This window comes from Kryptolebias marmoratus, linkage group LG24 (genome assembly GCF_001649575.2).
Source record: "Kryptolebias marmoratus isolate JLee-2015 linkage group LG24, ASM164957v2, whole genome shotgun sequence".
Taxonomy (NCBI): Eukaryota; Metazoa; Chordata; class Actinopteri; order Cyprinodontiformes; family Rivulidae; genus Kryptolebias; species Kryptolebias marmoratus.
In genome coordinates this window covers 2,359,509-2,379,977 of record NC_051453.1, presented here as the reverse complement: position 1 = coordinate 2,379,977, position 20,469 = coordinate 2,359,509, and the positions used below count along the sequence as shown (strand labels likewise).

General features: G+C 37.1%; 1 protein-coding gene across 4 annotated transcripts in view; it reads right to left on the bottom strand.

Moving 5' to 3' along the window:
- Nucleotides 1–2,770: 2,770 nt before the first annotated feature.
- Nucleotides 2,771–20,469, bottom strand: part of atp11b (ATPase phospholipid transporting 11B (putative)) — a 40,784-nt gene continuing 23,085 nt past the window's right edge. For 2 of the 4 annotated variants that reach the window (XM_017437502.3, XM_017437503.3), the window contains 3 exons: nt 19,517–19,682; nt 11,727–11,890; nt 2,771–6,807 (listed from right to left, as the gene is read on the bottom strand). In XM_017437502.3, the coding sequence (XP_017292991.1) occupies nt 6,726–6,807; nt 11,727–11,890; nt 19,517–19,682 (412 nt within the window). In that variant the 3' untranslated portion in view covers nt 2,771–6,725. Of the gene's footprint in view, nt 6,808–11,726; nt 11,891–14,359; nt 14,599–18,650; nt 18,737–19,516; nt 19,683–20,469 lie in introns of those variants that run through there. The other 2 variants (XR_001809141.3, XM_017437504.3) reach the window with 2 other exon arrangements.

Here is a 20,469-nt window from a genome sequence, read left to right as displayed (position 1 = left end):
TCTGTCTCAAATATTCCAAATAATTTAGCAGACTAAAAAAAGCTTCTTTATCACGATGTTTATGTACTTCATAGGTTGTAGCTATCGGCTAGCTCGCTACGCTACGTCTTTTCTTACCTTGATAGCTGTGGATATATTCTTCATGGAAGAACTTGTATCCTTTCTCCAGTTTATTGGATCGGGAATTCGATTTCTTCCACATCAGCAAAAGACAGCTTTGGCAAATTAAGCAACGATATTGAAAAGACCGACATTTTGCTTCGTGTGATTGAATAAACTCGCTAAAACAGGAAGTGTCCCAGCACCAGGAGACGCTACTTCCGGTTGCCGTGAAAAAGGCTTATTGTTTTTGAAATTCATGAAAAAGTTACTCTTGTTAAGCTAAGACTAAACACCAATCATTCTTTCTATCCAGACTGATGTCAAACTCTACTTTTCACAAAAACAGCAATACAAACACACTCCAGAGGGTTTGTACGATTTATTAAATGATCAGATTTGTCCTCTTCTTCTTCTTCTTCTTCTTCTTCTTCTTCTTCTTCTTTTGATTCTTATTGGCGGCTGGCATCCAACTTAAGGTGCATTTACCGCCGCCTACCAGACTGGAGTGTGGTCATCAGAGATCTCAGAGGGAATTTAAAGCACCTCAATGATGTATAGGATGTGCAAATTCACATCTTAATACATGTATGAATGCATGAGCATGCACTGGCATACACACACATACTTACACATATTCTAAATACGACTCATTAACCCAGTGTTATTGAAGAACCTAAATAAGAGATTTCTAACAAAATTTGATTTATTATTATATTAATAGATTGATCATAGACAGTCCTATATTCTTTCTGCTTAGTAACAACTTTAAAAGCTGGCGTTCCTCTGAGTATTTATCACATTCTAACAAGACATGCTCCACTGTTTCCACCTGATTGCAATAACTACAAGCCCCAGTCTCATGCTTTCCTATTTTAAAGAGTGAACTGTTAAGGCCAGAATGCCCAATTCTAAGTCGAGTAGATTTGTCCTCAAAATAACCTCTGCTAAAAGAAAAGCCCGTTTTGGAGGGATTTGAGTGAACAGACGTTTGCTTCTGTTTAAATCCGCCAACAAATGATTATCATGTGATCTGGAGCAGCTTCAGCAGATCACTCTCGTCTTACTAGGAGAGAGCTACGAGTCCCTGCAGACTGAACCGTGTTCATTCCCTGGATTGTTTGTGAATGATGACAAAATGCTAGACTTGTTAAATACTGTAATAAAGGATTTTATTGTATATCCAGCCTTGTGTCAGATCCGCTGTGTTTAAGATTGAGCTGTGTGGTAAATTTTAAACTTTTATCAGCTCCATGTTTTCACATTTTAGTCACAAATCTGCCTGCAGGCCTTTATAAATATAACAGAAAACAGGTGCATATTATGTTTATTTAATTATGTTGGGTGCCACAAACTCCTGTAAACAATTAAACACCTGTATAGCTAAATCAATTCATGCTTTGACCTGGACACAAATATTAACAACCTTCACTTCTAGTTTTGGCTGCAAAATCTGTTGCTTTTAACTCAGAACATTTCCAAACTGTTTAAGATTAGAAATTATACACAAGCACTATTTGATTGTAAATCCATTATTTTTGATAATCTTCTTTACATAAATGTGCTCAAAGCTGTTAATGTGTAACTTCCACATCTGGAGTAAAATAATGATTCCCAAAGACCATTCTTGTAAAAATGTATTTATTTAGTAAATAGGATCTTTAGCTATAAGACAGATTTACAGACAGGAGGAAGACAGACACAGTTATCAGAGATCAGTCAACAGCTTTTCTTCTGGTGCAGCAGGATTTACAGATGGGAGAAAGAATAAAAACAAAGTGGTGACACATTTTGCCATCTCGTCTCTCAGGATGATAAGTCACAGGATGTCATGCTGCACAAAACTGATAGGTTGACATTTTAGGTTTGACTCCCACTGTTCAGCTGATTTGATCAAGGAAACCTTAATTTAATTAGTCAGGCTCTGAAAATGCATTTCTGCTCTGATGTAATTCGTTTGCAGACAAAGTTCAAAATATTTTTTCAAAACAAAGCTTGGTTGGATTTTATTGGGTTATTGCTACAGACAGAAGGTTAGGTCAATGTTTGATATTTGGACAAATGAAGGACAGGTTGTTTTTTGTCTCTGCCAGCATCAGGGTAATTTATAGCCCTTTGGTATGAACATGTATGACCTTTTAATATGAAGACTGTACCTCTGCCGTGTGGACAGGTTTAACAGATGTGAGTGTGATGTGTTTTAATAAGCTACCCAATTAAAGTCAGATGATGCTTCTGATGGATGACATGATTATAATAAGGGGTTGAGGCGTGATGAAATATTAAATCACAATCTGAATTATGCGGCTGAATAATCTCCTGCTTCTAAAATAAAAAAAGACCCCAGAGGCCCCCTTATCTGAACCCAGCTGCTGCTAACCCGTACCAGAGCTCAGATGACGTCAGTGCTGCAGCGCTCTACAGAGTCCGGATCTGGGTTTCACACCTGTTTTCACAGTTCTTTGAATATGAGGCAAACAGGCATGAAAAGATCCCTTCAGGGCCACGTGAGAGTGAATAGTTTCTGGTGTTAACATGTATTCTGATTGTTTGGAATCAAAATTAGGATTTAGATATTAACGTGGGTAAAATTGAAGACCCAAAGTGATCAAATAAAATCCCCAATACTCATTGAAAAGGGTAAAGATAAATAAGGTTTCACAATTTTTTTTAAATACCATTTTGTCAGCAAAACAACCACAAGGGGGCATCAGATCTGCGCTGACACTGCAGGCGTTTCTGCATGACTGTCTGATGTGCCTTCGGTCAGGAAGGACTCATCTTCCATCTGCTCTAATTATCGTGCAGAAACTCAGCAGAGTCTCAGCACTAATGCCCTGGAATACTCCTAAATGCTGAGATTGCCCAATTCTGGATAAATATGACGCTGTTAGATTTCTGAATGACAAGTAACGGGCACTAAGAGCTTCTGTGATTAAAATACCAACAAAATTAGATAATTTATATGAATGTTTGGAGGTAAAAAACATTGAAGCCAACCGCATCACCCACCTCTGCCCATTACTGTAAGAAAAAGCAGTGGCATCAATTCCTGTAGGTTTAAGAAACAGCAAGTTCACATTTTTAACAGTCTTAAAACAGTACTTTAAACAAATAATGACTTAATTTTCTTCATATTGAAACTATAGGTGGATTTTATGCAAAAAAGCTTAAATTTAGATAATTTTTCAGTTGAAGCTGCAACAGTGGGTTTGAGCACAGGTTAAGAAGCTGAAGTATACTGATCACCTTGATGAAGTATAAACAAAATATTAATGTGCTCTCGTTCCTCATTCATATGCAAATTTAGGGATTGTTTTTAGGAACACAGGGGAAAAATGTGAACCCACTTTTGAACAGAAGGATTTAAATGAATTATTCAGGAACTGGGGAAGACATGGATGATCTAAGATACTTCTGAGCTGCATGATGGAAACTGGAGATTTCAGTAGTTTTTAAACCTTTAGGGTCAATATATCAGCATTATATTAAATGTTTTAAGCAATAAATAATTTTTTTACACTTTGTGTATCTAAAAAAATTACTGCTTGAACAGAACTCAAAATCAATGCAGTAAAGGCTAAAAGGTCCTGATTTTAAACCTGAAATATCTGCTACATACAAGATGTAGGCACTCACAACTATCTGCCTGAAAAAGCAATATCACTGGATTAATTTCCAAAAGACAACCATTTAAAAACTACCAACTGCTTTGCTGAAATACTATCATATTTCTAACAGCATCTCTTTGTTGACTGTGATGCAACATCTCTCATCCTGCCTTTGAGCAGAACAGCCTGTAAAACAGCAAAAAACTGCAATACGTCAAATCCTGCATACTACAGAGGACAAGAGTGTGGTAAACACAGCGTTCTAAAGTAAAACGTTTAGTTACAAATGACAGAGGCTAACCCACAGAGGCGGGCTAAAGCTAAAAGTGGGCTGTCTTGCTGTTGGATGGGAAAAAATGCTAATATGCAAGTTGAGAAATATATTTCTCTGAAAACAAAAGCAAACAAACAAACAAAACAGTCCTCAATCTTGCCACCTGGGTGTTTTTGCTCCTATTGATACCAGCCAGAACCAGAACCACTTGACCCCCCACAAGCTCCAGAATCCTTCGCTGCAGGACTGAATGTTGGCACTTTCTTATTGCAATCTAAAGATATTTGAGGGTTTCTTCATCACTGTAAAAACAACTTGTTTATCCACAAAATATAGTCGATTTACTTCTTGTGCGAAGATCACAGAGAACAGTTAGAGTTCTGATAATTTACTACACCTCAAATTAATCCATTTCTAGTTCTGATGTGACCCTAATAAAAACACCAAGGTGGAGATGGAGAGATCCAGTTAAATGAATAAATTGCTTAACTGCATTCACGTCTAATATACAGTCTGTAGTTCAACATGGTTTCACACAGACTGCCTCCTACATTACCCATGATGCAGCTCAAGCACAGCTGTTCTCTCCCAGTTTGACTCAAATTTAGTTAAATCCTCAGTCAAAATGAACATGACAATCACAAAAATGATTTTAGAAAACTAATACAACTCCCCCCCAAAAATTATACTTTTAAAGATCTGTAACCTTGTGCTAAGAAAATTGAAACGATGAAATATCTGTAATACATATAAACTTCCATGGTCAGTTGTACCCATTTAAACAAACTGTACCCTACTGAAAATAATAAAAAATGTTCAATAAACTGACACGTAAAAATAGAACTAGTTCAGTCTTGAGCTGCAGAGGAAAATCTTTAATCTTGCAACAGATACATCCTGTAAGTTCACATCTTATCAGCACATGTCCAATGTTGTTTGTGTCAAGTTTAAAACGGTTGTCTTGGCAGAAATGTCATACATCCATCAGTAATCTCTGCATTCTTCTTAAAGAGCCGATAGATCTGACCTTTGACCTTTAGGCTGCATGTGGCCACTGAGAGCTACTTCAACCAACAGAAAAACTAACACACACACACATGGACAGCAGAAACACACACTGCAAAAACAATGTAACAGCAAAAACATGACTTGAATGATTTCAATGACAGATGATAATGATTTTTTTAAGGAAATGACAGCCAAGAAATTGTGATTTTGATATGTGACTTGTGCAAATGTTCTGCTTTTTTTCTTTGCTAAAGATAGATTATGTTTATCTTCTGAACATAGACATTCTGTTGTCTGGGTCAAAATACATCAGCCAGGATTTCAAAAAAGCTTCTCAACATTAAAGCCATCTTTGTCCAAATGAAATGAAATTAAAGCATGTACCTCATTGGATAGTCTGCAAAAGCTTTTAGTCAACAGAGAATTTTCTCTGCCATCAGTATTTTTGCTAAGATGTTATAAAATTGATTTAAATTCAGCCTTGTGACTTGAAATAATCCTTGGCCACCGTGGTATGTAATGCTGAGAGGCTTTTGACCATCAGGCTGATGGAGAGAAGGCAGGGAACAAATAGAAAACAACAACAACAGGCTCAAACAACGACTATCTGCAGTACCGTCACTATTTAATATTCATCAATAATATAACTTCTTCAAAATGTATGGCTTTTTAAATGTCCAGCCTCTTTTAGAGCTCTGCACCGGGGAGACAGAGAGGCCTGAACAAGGAGTCGAGAAAGCAGCACAAACAAACAAGTCTTCTTAACAATATAAGCTTCTGTACAATCAGGCACAAAAATAAACACTTTTAAATTCCAGCCTTTATCCTTTGGTCTTTGGTACCATAGTAGAGTTCCAGGTACAGGTCAGAGAGTATTGCGGGTCTCAGCAGAACGTTCAGATGCTACAGGACTGTAAGGGGTTCAGTTTTGTTTTTTTCCATCTGAATGGGAAAAAGTGCAGCTGTGGAGCAGACGGCTGCACTGGAAGCAACTGGATGTTTAGCTTTAGCTGCTAGCTGAGGTCACTGAGAAGTTCTCATGATGTTCTCCCACTTTTGAGCTTTGAAGGCTACATAAATTAGGGTTTTTATTTTTTTTGTCAAACCTTCTCAACTGGTTTACTTTACAGTCCTTGATGTTTAACAAGACTGATGACTGACATTAGCAAACATTTGTAGGAAAAAATAGAGAAAAATCTGACTATTCTACTTCGGTCTGTTCCTGCCAGATACAAAACAAGAGAAAAGTTTGGCAGCTGACCTATGAAAAATAAACAGCTTCATGAGTGGTCACAGATAAACTATTGCAGACTTTTAAAAACGTGTTTGCAGACCGTTTTACAGGACTTGAAGACTTGGAATCTCATATTTCCTGTTCATGTACTGATTGCATCTTCGAACATAAAATGTTGCAACTCCAGAAACACTAAACCAGATTGACTTGTTTTATTTCCTTTGCTTTTGCAGCTCCCATCTGATTTTCTTCTTGGCCTTTCTAAGAAATGATGTACTCAGGCACACAAAAGAGGTGACAGATAAAGCACGCTTGCAGCACCGGACTGAATCCTTTAGCTCCTTATCCCAATCATCGCCACATGTAATAGAGAATGCGCTGAGTTTAAACTGAAGTAGGCTCATAAAACGGTGGTGGGGGCAGGAGTGTGGTTATAATTTGTGGCCAAGTGGTAGCATGCCTTTTCCCAGATGTGTGTTTAAGTCCATGGCCCTGGGAGTCAGCAGAGGTTGGCCTCGATGGGCGACAGCGTCAGGATGCTGCGATCATTTGAGTAGAAGTTCTCTGTATCGCTCCAAGACCTAAAAATAGCAGTGACGAAGGGTTAGGAGACTGACGATATGTACGTGTGTGCATGTGTGTGTGTAAGAGAAAGAGACACGGGGCAACAGTGGGGCTGAACTGTCGCTACCCATCAAAAATTTGGTGATCACAATTAATCAGGCTACAGGAAGCAGAGAAAATGAAAGGATAGATGAGTGAAGAATTAGTAATGGGTGTGGTGAGTTAGTGATGAGTACCAAAAGTCTCTCCTCATTACCTCACAAGAATAATATCATCAGTTTTAACCCACTTTCTGCTAATTTAACTTTAATCTCAATAAATTACCTGACATCAGCAAAATGTGTCCGTCATCTTTGGTGTTGCAACAACAATCAAAACTAAACTGTTAATAAGTTTCTCCCAATATTCTGCAGCCCTATCACACTCCAAGCTCCCTTACTTACTTTTCTTTTCCATATTTTGGTTAAAGCAATTTGAGCCAAAAGTGAGGAGGTTCAGTTCTGTAGCAGTAACAGCGATCATCACAAAGGAGACACTGATCTTCTACATCTATATTCCACATCGTCTGAGCAACATAACCTTTGTAAGAAGCAAATAAAAACCTTATAATCACACGAGCTGCTCAACAAGCTTCAACTGAAAAATTTAACTATTTTGCTCTCATCACTGCCGGGACATTTTGTACAACCACAATGTGTTTGCTGAAATATTTATATCAATGAACAAAAAAATGCAACAAAACGGACTTGTTCATACTTGCATTGTATTAGTCTTTGTCACTGTGTCAAGTATGTCTGAAAGAAGCAAACTTATATATCCTCAATGGCTGAACAAATAGATTGTCATGCATCTCATCTTCAAGTGGAGCTAAAACCTCTCTGACATGGATCTGAACGTTTGAAACCTACTGTCTTTTCTACTTCTGCTTCTAGCTTTTCTGTTGAGGAGCTGATATCAGACTTAGTCACTCAACACATGGATTTAAATGAAATTAAAGAAAATCATGACTAACAAGCATCATATTCATTCTCCACTCCAAAATAACAAACAGTATTTGATTTTCCTGCTGGTGAATTAAACATCTTAAAGGTTAGTTAGCTTCAACTCTATAATCTATCACATTTATGAATATAGTATAAAATGACAAAGGCACAGTCCTTTCCCATTTTTAGCTTATCCAGCTGGATCACTTTTGGAATTATTTAACACAGACATTAAACGGTTTTGTCCACGTTAAGGCCACAGTTTTTAAACTGAACGGCCAGTGTTTGGGCTGGACAAAAAAAATGTGAATGTCTTAAAAGTCACAGCAAGCTACTGTTTAAGATAACACAAACAAACCTCCACTGCACCAACACACCTCAAAGTTGAATTGGAGCTTTCAGCAAAAACAGGGAAAAATAAATAAATCGATGAAACCACAGCTAACCATCCCTTTAGTTCAAACAACTGCTCCATTCTGGCTGATGTTTTTTTTTTTTACTTGCAAACAGTACAAAAGGGAGCGCTGCCTAACCAAATACTTGTTGAATAAGTAATTTCTGCAACTCTCCCTCCACATTTGTTTTTTTTCTTCTAAATGTCAGGTTCTCTGCACTCAACCATTCACATGACCTTTAAATTAAAACTGCTCTATAAAATAAAGACAACCGTTTTAAAACCTGGTAAACAGAAAAGCAAGGCCACCATAAGTTTATGACTCAAATGGTGATTTGACCACAGACACTCACACATGTTACACCACTTGCTTGCCTACCAGTGTGGGGGAGAAACAAAAACCATCTTTGCTCTTCGGATTAAGATGAGTTAAAAAGACACTAGCACCCAAAACACTTAGGATGCATGAACCAAGAACAGAAAAAGGAGATTTCTGACTTGATCAAGATCACATGGGAAATAAACAGCACATAAATAATTAATCTGGAAGGCAGAACAACATTATGCAGATTTCAGACACTGAAGGACAAAGACAGGACAAGTGAGGAAGTGTGTGAAAGGGGCACAAATATAACCAGGTACATTGTATACAAAATACCAAAGGCAGCAGTAGCCCCCATGCAACAAGACAGTCAGCATTCTTGTTTTGTAGCTTCTGGTGGATGAGGAGTTTCTGTTACACAGACCTTCAGAAAAGGTGAACTCTACTCAGCTGGAACACCAAGAGCTATAGAACAAGAATGCTCTCATTGTTAGCATCTTCTCCAAAGCACATATAAGAAAAAGACTCACAGAGAACACTTCCCAGTAGCTAGACTGGTGGAAGATGTGGTCCACTTGTCCTCTGAACCAGAGGAGACCAGAGTGACCAGGAAAGATACAGAGAATGCAACTACCTTCAATTTTCTTTTGTTAACGCAAAGCTCACAGGTGGCTTTAAAGATTTTAGGTGAAATCTGTCTATAGTTTTAGAAATTGACTCAATTATGCATCCAGTGGCATTTGCTTTCTTTCAAGCTTTTTTTTTTTAGTCAAACATTTTGATCTGCAATCTCTTTGTTCACATGTCAAAGGTCTCAGTAAAGTATGACATTTGGATTGAGACCTAGCTATATGGATGCAACAAATACAAACAGGCATCCTGTTTGTTGCTATTATCAAAAGCATCTTAAACTTGTGACACTCATGCGTGTTCTGCTTTGTTGTCCTCCAGCTATGACTGAGCTGTGGCAGGCATTCAACACTGCAACAACAAGCAAAGGCAAGCAGCCAACTATAACTGGGCTTCCAATAAGTATTGAATACATAATTAGATATTATTTAAATTGTAAATATGCTTAATATATGTTCTATTCGGTCATGACGCATATAATACAGGAGTGGGTGGATACCCTTTTCCTTTATGGCAGTATCCTAGCATTAAGGCCAAATGTGGGTGGAGTCATTCAGTTCCTGGTAGTTGACTGCTTTATTTCCACAAACTAAAGGAAACTTACGATGGATAAACAAAGGTAGTGTGGTTTGCAGATTGTGTAAAAGAAATGTGAAGACGACGGAGACAAATTGTGATTGTTGATTCAGCCCTTTGTTGACTATATTTGATCCATGTACAGTAAAATTCTACCTCTGCAATTTAAGTTACTTTTACTTTGAAGTTGTTGTTTTTTTTAAATCCTACGGGAGAAAATAAATTAGTTGTTGTTGGTTCATTTAGAGGATTCCAATTGATTGTTTTGTGCCAAGGTCAGAAAACAGATAAATCATTCCACCGGAAGTAATTCATCTAAACTGAATCACCCATTTAAAGGCAATCGCACTCTTAAGATGTTTTTTTCTTTGCAACAAATTGAAACTGATGGCAGTTTTGATGGCCAATACCCCATAGGTCAATTTGAGAAAGGAAAGGTAAAAATACTAAAGCACCAAACCCAATTTTATCTAAAATGACAACATAAATTCAAATTATTTTCAATGGTAGCTAAGATAATAAAAACAATCACAGAAAATGGTCATTGCAGCCAAGCAATCACAAATGACTATTTTCCATATGTGACTGCCTTGACAATACTGTCTTCTGTTGGACTACATAGAGTAGTGGTCCTTGGGGGTTGATCGGAGGCCACAAAGGAAGATTGAATCCATTTTACTGCCATACTGTAACCTTTTACAGACAAACATGCATGCCAACAAAGAACAGGAATGCTATGTCTTTATTACTGATCTAATCAATTTTGAGAGCCCCAAGACGTTTTGAGAAGTATTGACTGCTCAGCAGAAAAGGCTGATCAGGTCAATTAATCAATGACCCCACAGAGTCACTGGGATTCAGGTAAAGACACTATAATAGAAAATGCAGACTGGGCAGGCCTGCAAACTGTGTGCTCAGCTTGCAGTCTTTAAAAGCTGCACCAGGCAAAAAAAGATTTCAGAGACCAAAAAAAAACAAAAAAACTTTTACAATCTTCTACCACAAACTGGATCAGTTTTTGTGCAATAAACTACAACATTTTCATAATTTTTCAGCACAGCTTCCACGTCCTGTATAAAATTTAGAAGTGTATCCACAAAGTACACATTTGATGCTTGGATCATTTATGATTCAACCAGCTGACCATTGTCCAAATTCAGTGTTCAGTGAAGTTACCCTCCACTGAACAAGAAGATCTACAACCAAATTTAGAATTGACCTAAAACCAACAAGTCAATTTGATGTAGTATTGGTGTCATATGTTTCAGTGCATTATGGATTCCCTACGAAACTAATGTAGTCCAAAAAGTTGGACAACTCATTTGGACACCAAACTTTCATCTTATGAAAGAATAGTAGAGAACAGAGAAGACAACCAGGACAGACAGAACAACAGATAATAGAGGTGCAGTTTAAACTAAGACAGACATATGAGCTAATACAGTGCAGTATGTATGAGTTTTACAGACACAACATAGAGTAGCACTGGGTGCATATACATTAGAAACACAGAGCTTTGAAAAGACCTCAATAAAAATACTCCAACCAAATCATCTTAGGTTATGGTGCCAAGAATCCACACTTCCTAACCACAATGACAGCACCACCAGCACAATCTATTAGTTTGTTGGTCTCAAAGTTTTTGGTTTCAATGCATTTTTGACAACACACTCCCGTATGTGTGATTCAATACAAAACTTTCACATTATCCATTGCACAACTGCAATGAAAATCAAATGCTCATCTTAGTGCAGTTTATAATGGCTTGATCCACACATCTTCAACCCTCAGCTCTTCTGGTTGTTATTCTGCACCCTAAAACCAGCCTCAACCACCATCTGCAACTCATCTTCCTCAATACTTCATGTTCAAACTGCTACAAATCTGAGCAAGAGATTACTTACAGAAGAGTTGCAATCAAATCATGGGCTATAACAGTCAGAACTGTAGTCCATACTTTTGACACCAAGAGATGGTAAGGGTTCATCAGAACTCATAATTATTGTTTCTTGTTGTTGTCGTCCTCCCCACCTGTTGCTGCGGCTGGATGCGTGGCAATTGTTAACGCTGGCCTTGCACTGTACGGTCATTTGTTCCAGGAGGTGGGCCAGGCGGGAACAGCCGCTTTGCCCATGCTGGTAGCAGCACAGGGACTCCACACAGCTGAGGGCCTGCGTCTGGGAGGCTGATAGAGACTAGAGTAGGGAAAAGATGGTGTAAGAGTACAAAAAGAGCAAGAGAAGGTGAGTAGTTGGGAGCATGGGTAAGTGAAGTCACACAAAAGAAGAAAAAGATGGAGAAAGAGAAAAAAAAAGAAGAGAAATTAAACCAGTATAATTAGTCTTTTCCACTGGCTGGATGTTCAGGGTGGCTGAAGGATGACATATTGCATGCTGTCTCAGCAACAATAAATTATAGGGAATACATACAAAACATGCAACACAGGGAACTGAAATAAATACAAAAACATTTCCACAAGTAAACAAAAATTATTTTTCCATAACAGTTTTACCCTCTCATACTAGCTGGTTACCTTGCAAATCATACAATATGTACTATTTACTTAACTACTTTTTTTCTCTTCAGCTTCTATACCACAACTAAACTTGTGGCATTTTATTATTTGAAACTAATGTCTTATAGCAAGTTCAGGTCTTCTTTTATTTGTACTGGATCACTTAGCATCTAACCCACATCCTTCAAAATGAATTAAATACATTGACAGGCAGCAGCAAAAGCAACATTCCTTTTTTTCTACAACTTCAAATGATCCATTTTTTGCACATATTGTATATAGATCCATGCTGTTTGTAAAACATTTTTGATTAATCAGATTTATCAGTAAGCCAATGATGCATGGGTAAGTAAACTTGAACAAAGTTGTTGCCTAAAAACATCTGGAATCTTACTGTTCTTCTGACATGTGTCAGTGTCCGAAAGACAGTATGTGATGGAGAGAAGACAAAGAAACAAATAAAAAGAATCACTGAAAAAAGAGGAAGAAGTGGGGTGAAGTTACACTTATGTAGAATACAATGTGTACTGTTCTTTTGTACTGTCAAACAACAAAAGGCACCAAATGACTAATTAATTATCCAAAGGCATAAATTACAGTCCACTATCTAAAACATTTAGCAATTATTAGAAAATAAAAATCACAAAAAAGAGATCATTCTCAAACTACATGTGTGCTACTGTAAGTAAAGTTATGACTTTGGAATGTCTAAATAGAAAGTAAACACAAAGGCCACAATTACAAAGTCAAGCCCATAAATACAATATATCCAAAATATGCTTTTAAATAAAATGTTGTCTTTTTCAATGAAGTACAAAATTGCCCCTTATATGCTGGATGTGAGACTCATTTATACCTTTGTGCTAAGACATGTGATGTGGCCCAAGTTTCACTGCAGCAGAAATTTGAGACTTTGCTGGCATGAAACCAAACTTCTACTTCTTGGCAGGCCACAAAAAAGGCAAATCAGACCAAATCTGACTTATTCTAGCAGTGCTCCCAGACAAAAAAGAGCAAGACTTGCATTTCTTCTAACTTATTGCTATTGCTGTTGAAAAATTGGTATATTATATGTATTATGATTCTGTAACAAGAGTGACTGATGTATTCACTGTAGGTGAAAGCCAAACAGCAGCTGCTGCAATGAATGTTAATGCATTGTTTGTGTGTGTGGGGGCGTGTGTGTTTGCAAAATATCTTAATGTTCCTGTGATCACATGGATAATAAAAACTGAGCAAGCTCAAACCAGTCTGCCACTGCATCAGCTGGTAAAGAAGAAATCTATCTTTGCAGGGCTTGTAAATCAGACACAGTAACTAAAAAAGAAAATTATCAGCTGAACAGACCATGTTAAAACTGTCCTTTTTCTGACAAACTCTTTGCATTTGTGTCATTTTTATATGGGGGCAGCAGCCTCATTATACACACTGTAAAGCCAAACCAATTTAAGTGATTAACAGCTGTCTGGTAAAATGAAAGGCTCTGCCATAAAACAAACTCAGTGGCCGGTATATCTATTACATCAATCTCTTATTTTAATCAGAGTTCAGAACCACACAGCATTCTGTGAGGATGCAACAGTAGCTAAAAAGCACATTATTTTTTATTGGTCTAATGTTTAATGTACCTTTTAGTAAAATACATAATAGACTTCACAGACAATGTTTAAAGACAAAACAAAATTGGCTGCAACACATAAAATTAAACTTTAAAAGGGATATTAAAAGCTATAAAACACAAGCAAACACTGACATACTCACAAATATGACAGTTGCAATTTTTTGAATGAGAATATGGCAAAGACAATGCAGCCAGCATGCCAACAGCATTCTCTCTTTGTCTCTGAACCCATACCTGATCAATATCAGTGAGGGGAGTTGAGACCAGGTTAGGGAATATCAGACACAATCATGATGGGGCATAGGAAGGACAATGTCAGTCATATCTGCATAAATTACACATTGTAGGGTAGGGAAGGATGATCATGACTAAATGGGATAGAATAGGGTCATTCAGACATGGTGATCCAGACCAAAACACATACAGGTGTAGTACTATTGGGAAAAGTGCTGTATGGTAGCAACTGCAATATACAGCCATGGGATAATGATTTGAACATACAATAGGGTTTGTGCAGGTTGCTGCAGCTGTGAGAGGGTGCACAGGGCTAGCTGGTCCTTAGATCAAACTAGGGGAGTGATGGCACAATGGGGACAATGGGAGTGATTTACAGTACATGTACGGTACTACCTAAGGGAGCATGGTTCTTGGCCGGGGGCAGCAGGGGAAGGAAAAGCAGCTAGCAGGTGCCAATTGTCCTCCCCTGGGCTCCGCTGGGCTTTAACAGGGTCATATTCTGGGCCGACTGAACCCTCACCCCCTTCCATCTGAAGAACACAAGATGCTTAAAGTGAGCCCTACTGGCTAATCAAACAGCTTATTCATCACAAAACCAAGAAGACTGTTGGTTTTGCCAGATATTAACAAAGCAAGTTTACCAATTATACTCCAAAATGTATCTTTCTTTGTCATTTAGTCTTGTATTGAATGACTGAATGAAACAACTGCTTTATCGTATTTTACAACATTTATAAAGACAAGACTATGAGCTAAAGTGTTGTCTTATCAAAAAAGTATGCTTAATAACATTTAGTTTAATTTCAAGTTGATTAGAAATTGTCTCACACATCTGACAGTATTTTGCATTTCCCTGATAAAACTTCAAATTTAGGAATCAATAAAAGACTAAATAACCAAGAAAACTGTGTGTTTTTCAATGCTGCTCATTTACCAAATAGCAAAAATAAAATAATAAAAACAAATAGGCAAGTGATCAGTCAGTGAATCAATCTAGGCCATATTGTGGGGTCCTAGTTAATTAAAAAATTATGACCTGCAAAATACACATACAGTACTATGCAAATGTTTTTGGCAGATGTGAAAAATGATTTAAAGTAAGATGGCCCATACCATCACTGCCAGGACTACTGTCCTTTATCCTGAAGATAGGTTTTAAAGATTTTGGCAGAGTGTTTTGTGTTGTTGTCCTGCTGCAGAATAAAACTGGGCCCATCTGAAATCTCTTTTGTGGTATTGCATGATAGATACCTAATCTTCATCAGAGGACACCATTAATCCTGATCCAACTCAGTTTGCAGAAATTCAGTATTAGACTTGTAAGGGACCTCTATCATGCTTCACTGTGTCTTGTAGACACTCATTATTGTACAGCTCTTTGGCAAACAACTGTATTCTGCAACAACAACAATAAATAAATAAAATGTCATCAGTCCAGAACACCTGCTACCATCTGCACTGAACCTCTCATGTTTGTGTGCAGAGTCTGAGTTTTGCCAAGGACAGTAGATGCTTTTACCTGGGTCCCACAGGCTTCTACTGATTCTGATTGCTCTGCTGTTCATTTTAAGGGGAGGCAAGCATCATGTGTCTTTCATTTGCCCCACTTAGGTTTTATTGGCTGACCTTTTTGCCCACGGTCCTTCATTTTGCCTGCTTATTTGTGCTCTTCGAAAAGAGCCGGAACAGCATATCTTGAAACCCCAGTATGCTTTGATTTTTTTCTCTGATAGAGGCCTTGCTGATGTAGTAAATATACCTTCTGTATTTTTGCTGTGCTAAGTACTTAAAGGATGCATGTCCTGTGACATGAAGCTGTCTTTCACCTGACCTTGGTAGCAGAGTTTGTCTGCTCCTTACTCAGTTTTGACCCTCCTACACAGCTGTTTCTGTTTTAGGTGCTGGCTGTGTATCAGCCTACATATAAAAATGATGATCATTAATAACTGGTTAGCATAATTGGTTAATCAGAAATATGAATAAAATTCTACATAATCCCTGAATTTACAAGCGTACTTAAAGGCATTATGTTGTTCAAAGGCAAATGGTGATCTCAGGAAATGTTAAAATGACCATTTTCCTTGGAATTTGAACACTAATAAAACTTTGTGAAAGCATTCCTATTTTACAGCTCTTTTTCCAAACCTACGTAAAACCTTTGCACAGTACTGTACATACAGTGTACATAGATCATACCAATTCTGGACTTTTAACTCATCACAACTGACCCTATCAACATAGCAATAAAATAGGAAGCAACTGCTTCCTAGTTTTTGTAACAAAACAATAAAATGAGCCTGTATTTCCCCATTCTACCTGAGACCAAAAAATAAGCGTGAATCACTGGCAGAGACGAGCTGTTGCAGAATATTTAACCAATCACTGAAGGAGGTATTTCATTCCCAAACAAACCAGAAAATGAGACAACTCAACTCACTGGCACAAGGTAGGTCTGCTTAGAAGTATCTGTAAAACCAGGAAAGTAATGAACTGATAAAGTTTCAGGCATGCAAAAGATTTCTCAAGGGAAGAACAGACGAGATCAAATCTATTAGTATCTCAGCCAATTAACCTTCTGCTAAATCCATCAGCGCTACAGAGTAGCCAAACAACAAGTAAACCCAAGCGAGTTCCCTGGCTTTCTTTTCTGTTATCTCCATCTCATCTAATAAGGAAAGAAAAAATGGAAAATAGGAGAATTATTTCAACTTTTCAATGAGGAATACATATTCAGATTATTAGACATTAGATAAACTTTGCTAAGTGTTTTTAAAAACATAAACATAACATGATAAAATTTTATTTTAGATAAAAGTTTTATATAAAAATATATATCCATTTTCTCCCATGTTTTTTATCCTTCAGGATTAAATTAAAGCACATATCAGAGCAACACAGTAAAACTTAAACCCAATTAACTGCAGCCCACAAATTCAGTGGTTCAGGCCGAGAGTATGACATATTACTTTAGTTTGATGTATAAATTGGCAACTAAATGAGCTGTAAACCACAAAACCTTGCATGCTACACAGATTTAAGGAAAAAGATATGCATGCAGCATAGGAGTCTTTAAAATAACATACTAGCACAAAAATGCTAAGCTTAGGATATTTCAAAAGGATTTGAGCACATGATTTATTTTTTTAGGTTTAAAATGTACTAAGTAACACTCAAATCTTCATTTTCAGAATTGTTTTCTGATTTGCATTGCCTTCATCAAAGGAAATCCATGCTACATTTAGTGTTTCTCTTGCAGGCTGCAAGACAAGCAAAATTTTGATCTAATTTTTCTAAAATGTTTATGATGACAGCAGTTTGTCATGCTGCTTAAAATAACTGCATCATACTGCTAGAACGGCCCAGACAATTTCAAGTCACTCATGCAGCTCTAATAGGCCATCAGTCTTGATGTGAGGATCTGCTCTGACCATGCAGGTGGACTAATCTGAGATGAAGAAGCCATCTTAAGTAAAGAAACTAGTTTGGAATATTGGTTGGCCAAACATCAAGTGGATGCAACATGACACACACGTATAATTTCAGTTTGATGGGCTGCACCTTGTATGAGATGCTTTATTTTAAAAACTGACATGCATGCCATAGTGGTAGAAGGTCACAAATGATCCCACAACCAAACTTTCGATGCTGCAATTAGAACTGAAATTTTTATATACAGTAATAATCCCATATAAAAGGTCCCTGCATCACAGCAGTGCTCTATATTTCAAAGAGTGTAGATAAAATAATTAAGTCTGTGAGGGTTTCCAAGTGACTGTATACACATTCATTCAGTCATTCACATGTCATTTGTTCATGCAGAGGGTGGATGTTGTAATGAAAGTACATCGCTTTGGAAAGAAGGTGGTCTCAAAACATATTTGCGTCAAACTCTTAATATGATGCAATACATGCAGCTACATTCTTCTGCAGGATCTAACTCTTCAATACTTCAGAATATATTTCCCCCACCTTAACCGAAGAGAATGCTGATTGGCTTGGTCAAAGCATGCAGCCACAGACATGAAAGGTATTGCTCTAAAACAGGACACAACTCTGAAGGACTGCTAGTTGAGACTTCTGAATGAATATGAACAGGAGCACTTATTCCGTAAAGCAATGTTTCTTTTTTGGAAGAAGGTATGCTGATTATCTTAATTTTGAAAACTTTTCAGGCCCTTAAAAGATACACTGTCACCTATTTTACAAAAAAAGAAAAAAAAGCTTAGCATAGGTAATTTAAAAGGAAAACCTGTAAAATGTCCTTTAAAGTATTTCAGTAAAATGTCATGGTTTAATATGTCAAGTAATAAAAAAAATTAAGCTGGTGAATTATTTCAGTCAAATTATAACGAGTATTAATTTGGTAAATGATGTTATAAGCGCTTAAATCCTGAAAAAAAAAGAAGACAAATTTGACAATATTTTTCTTTCAAACTAAACAGGATCAAAATAAAATCTATTTTAAATTTTTAAGCATAGAAATATTGCACTTGAAAGAAGCACTCCTGTAATTAGTATTTTTCCATGAACTTATTTAGGATGTACGTTAAACCGAGGGCTTAATGAATCTCAAATCTTCTACCTAATTTTGCCCAGCTGGCTCTTGGCTCTGGACAAAGGCTGCAGAGCGATGAAGTCATCACCTATGACCACTCGGTTGGAATACATCTACACCAGGAGAGCACAGACAAAGGGTAGGAAGAACATATCAACACACAGAGAGGTTAGAAGTTAAGCCCTCAAACACACACACACACACACACACCCACAAGGGTGCATTTCAACAAACAAACCATAGACTACACTTTCACAATCAATCACAGCCCACACACAAAGACAGACAGGGTAAAACGTTAAAGAACAGTCTAGAAACACCACATAGGACTGGAAAAGGGCAGCTCCATTTTTTGGGAGGGATGGGGGGAACGACCAAGCAGGGATTTTTTTTTAATAAAAGAAGATAGTAACTAAAGCACAATTTATCTCTAGCTGGACAAATCAATACAAAAACAATGCAGGTCTTTTATGAGGTGACACAGTTTTTCCATGAGTGTTCGTCTGTGATCAGAGGGCAGTCATGCAATACAAATACGAACACCATGATGCTCCTGTTCAGAACTGGGTTACTCATGACCACTGAGGCTGAAAATAATGAACTATTTGAACACAACAGAAAAAATTTCCTTCCACTGTCTAGATTTTGAGTTTCCTTGATATTAGTTTTTCTACCTTTAGGGCCTTCTCATTTTACAGGAAATATAATATCCACCTCTGTACTGCATATTGGAATATGTTTGAAAATCATATTCATAATCATAATCATTACCTACACTCTTATAAAATCATATTATAAGTAAGTCTACTTAACTAATTTCCAGACAACAACAACCTGTATATCTTGCAATCACTTTTCCCTTGTGTTTAGTGCTTTGATTCTCTTCTCATTACCTGACTCTTCTGTGTGCTGGTGGGCTTCAGATGTCTGTACATGACCTTCTTCATTGCATCAGGAAAGAGGCAGGTGATGACAATAATAATGATGGCAAACCAGGCTGAACCACTGGAAAGCAGCTGGACAAAAACAAAGTACATGTCCTGGGTGTGCAAGAAAGGCCTGCAAAGAATGAAAACAACATACTTGTTAGGTAGTACAAAAGAAAAAAAAACCATTTTCATACTTGTCATCACTGACAAAAACTATTATTTGGTTTACCAAAAAGTGAGTAACATTTCATCATACTTTTAAATTAAAAAAGAACAAGACAGTAAGCCACACTCAGCTCACTTTTCCCTGTTCACAGTAAATTTAGGTCCCAGACAGCAGGGGTCGTGCTCTTAGATCATTTTATTTTACTCTTACAGCAGAGTTTAACAACCAATGCAGATGTCAGACTAGAAATATCAATAACAGCCAAATATTGTCAGGGTGGCTCCCAGACGTCTGTGTACTGACCGGGCAGGACAAAGTGGTTAAAATAAATTGGACTGGTTCAACATACTAGCTGATAATTAATGTGAATTCAAACAAAACCCAAGAGATGTTGCTGCAGTGACAGGAGTGTTTGCTTCACCAAGAACACCAGGTAAAAAAAAAAAAAACATACTGTGCGATTACATTTTACACATATGTATTTTTGTAAATCAATGTCTTTTTCCCAACAGTGTCAGAAATATAAGATTTAGACAACTCAAAAATAAACATGAGAATAAATAAATTTCAGACATCAAATTTCACTTTAAGCTTTTTAAAGAGGTAATTTGTGGTGGTGACAGAGCAACATATGTTGCTCTCATTTTTTAATATTCAACTTCATACCTTTAAATATCATGAAACAGCCTAATTTTTAGATTTCCCATGCCCAATGGACAACTTGTCCACATTTTTCATATATAAACTCTAA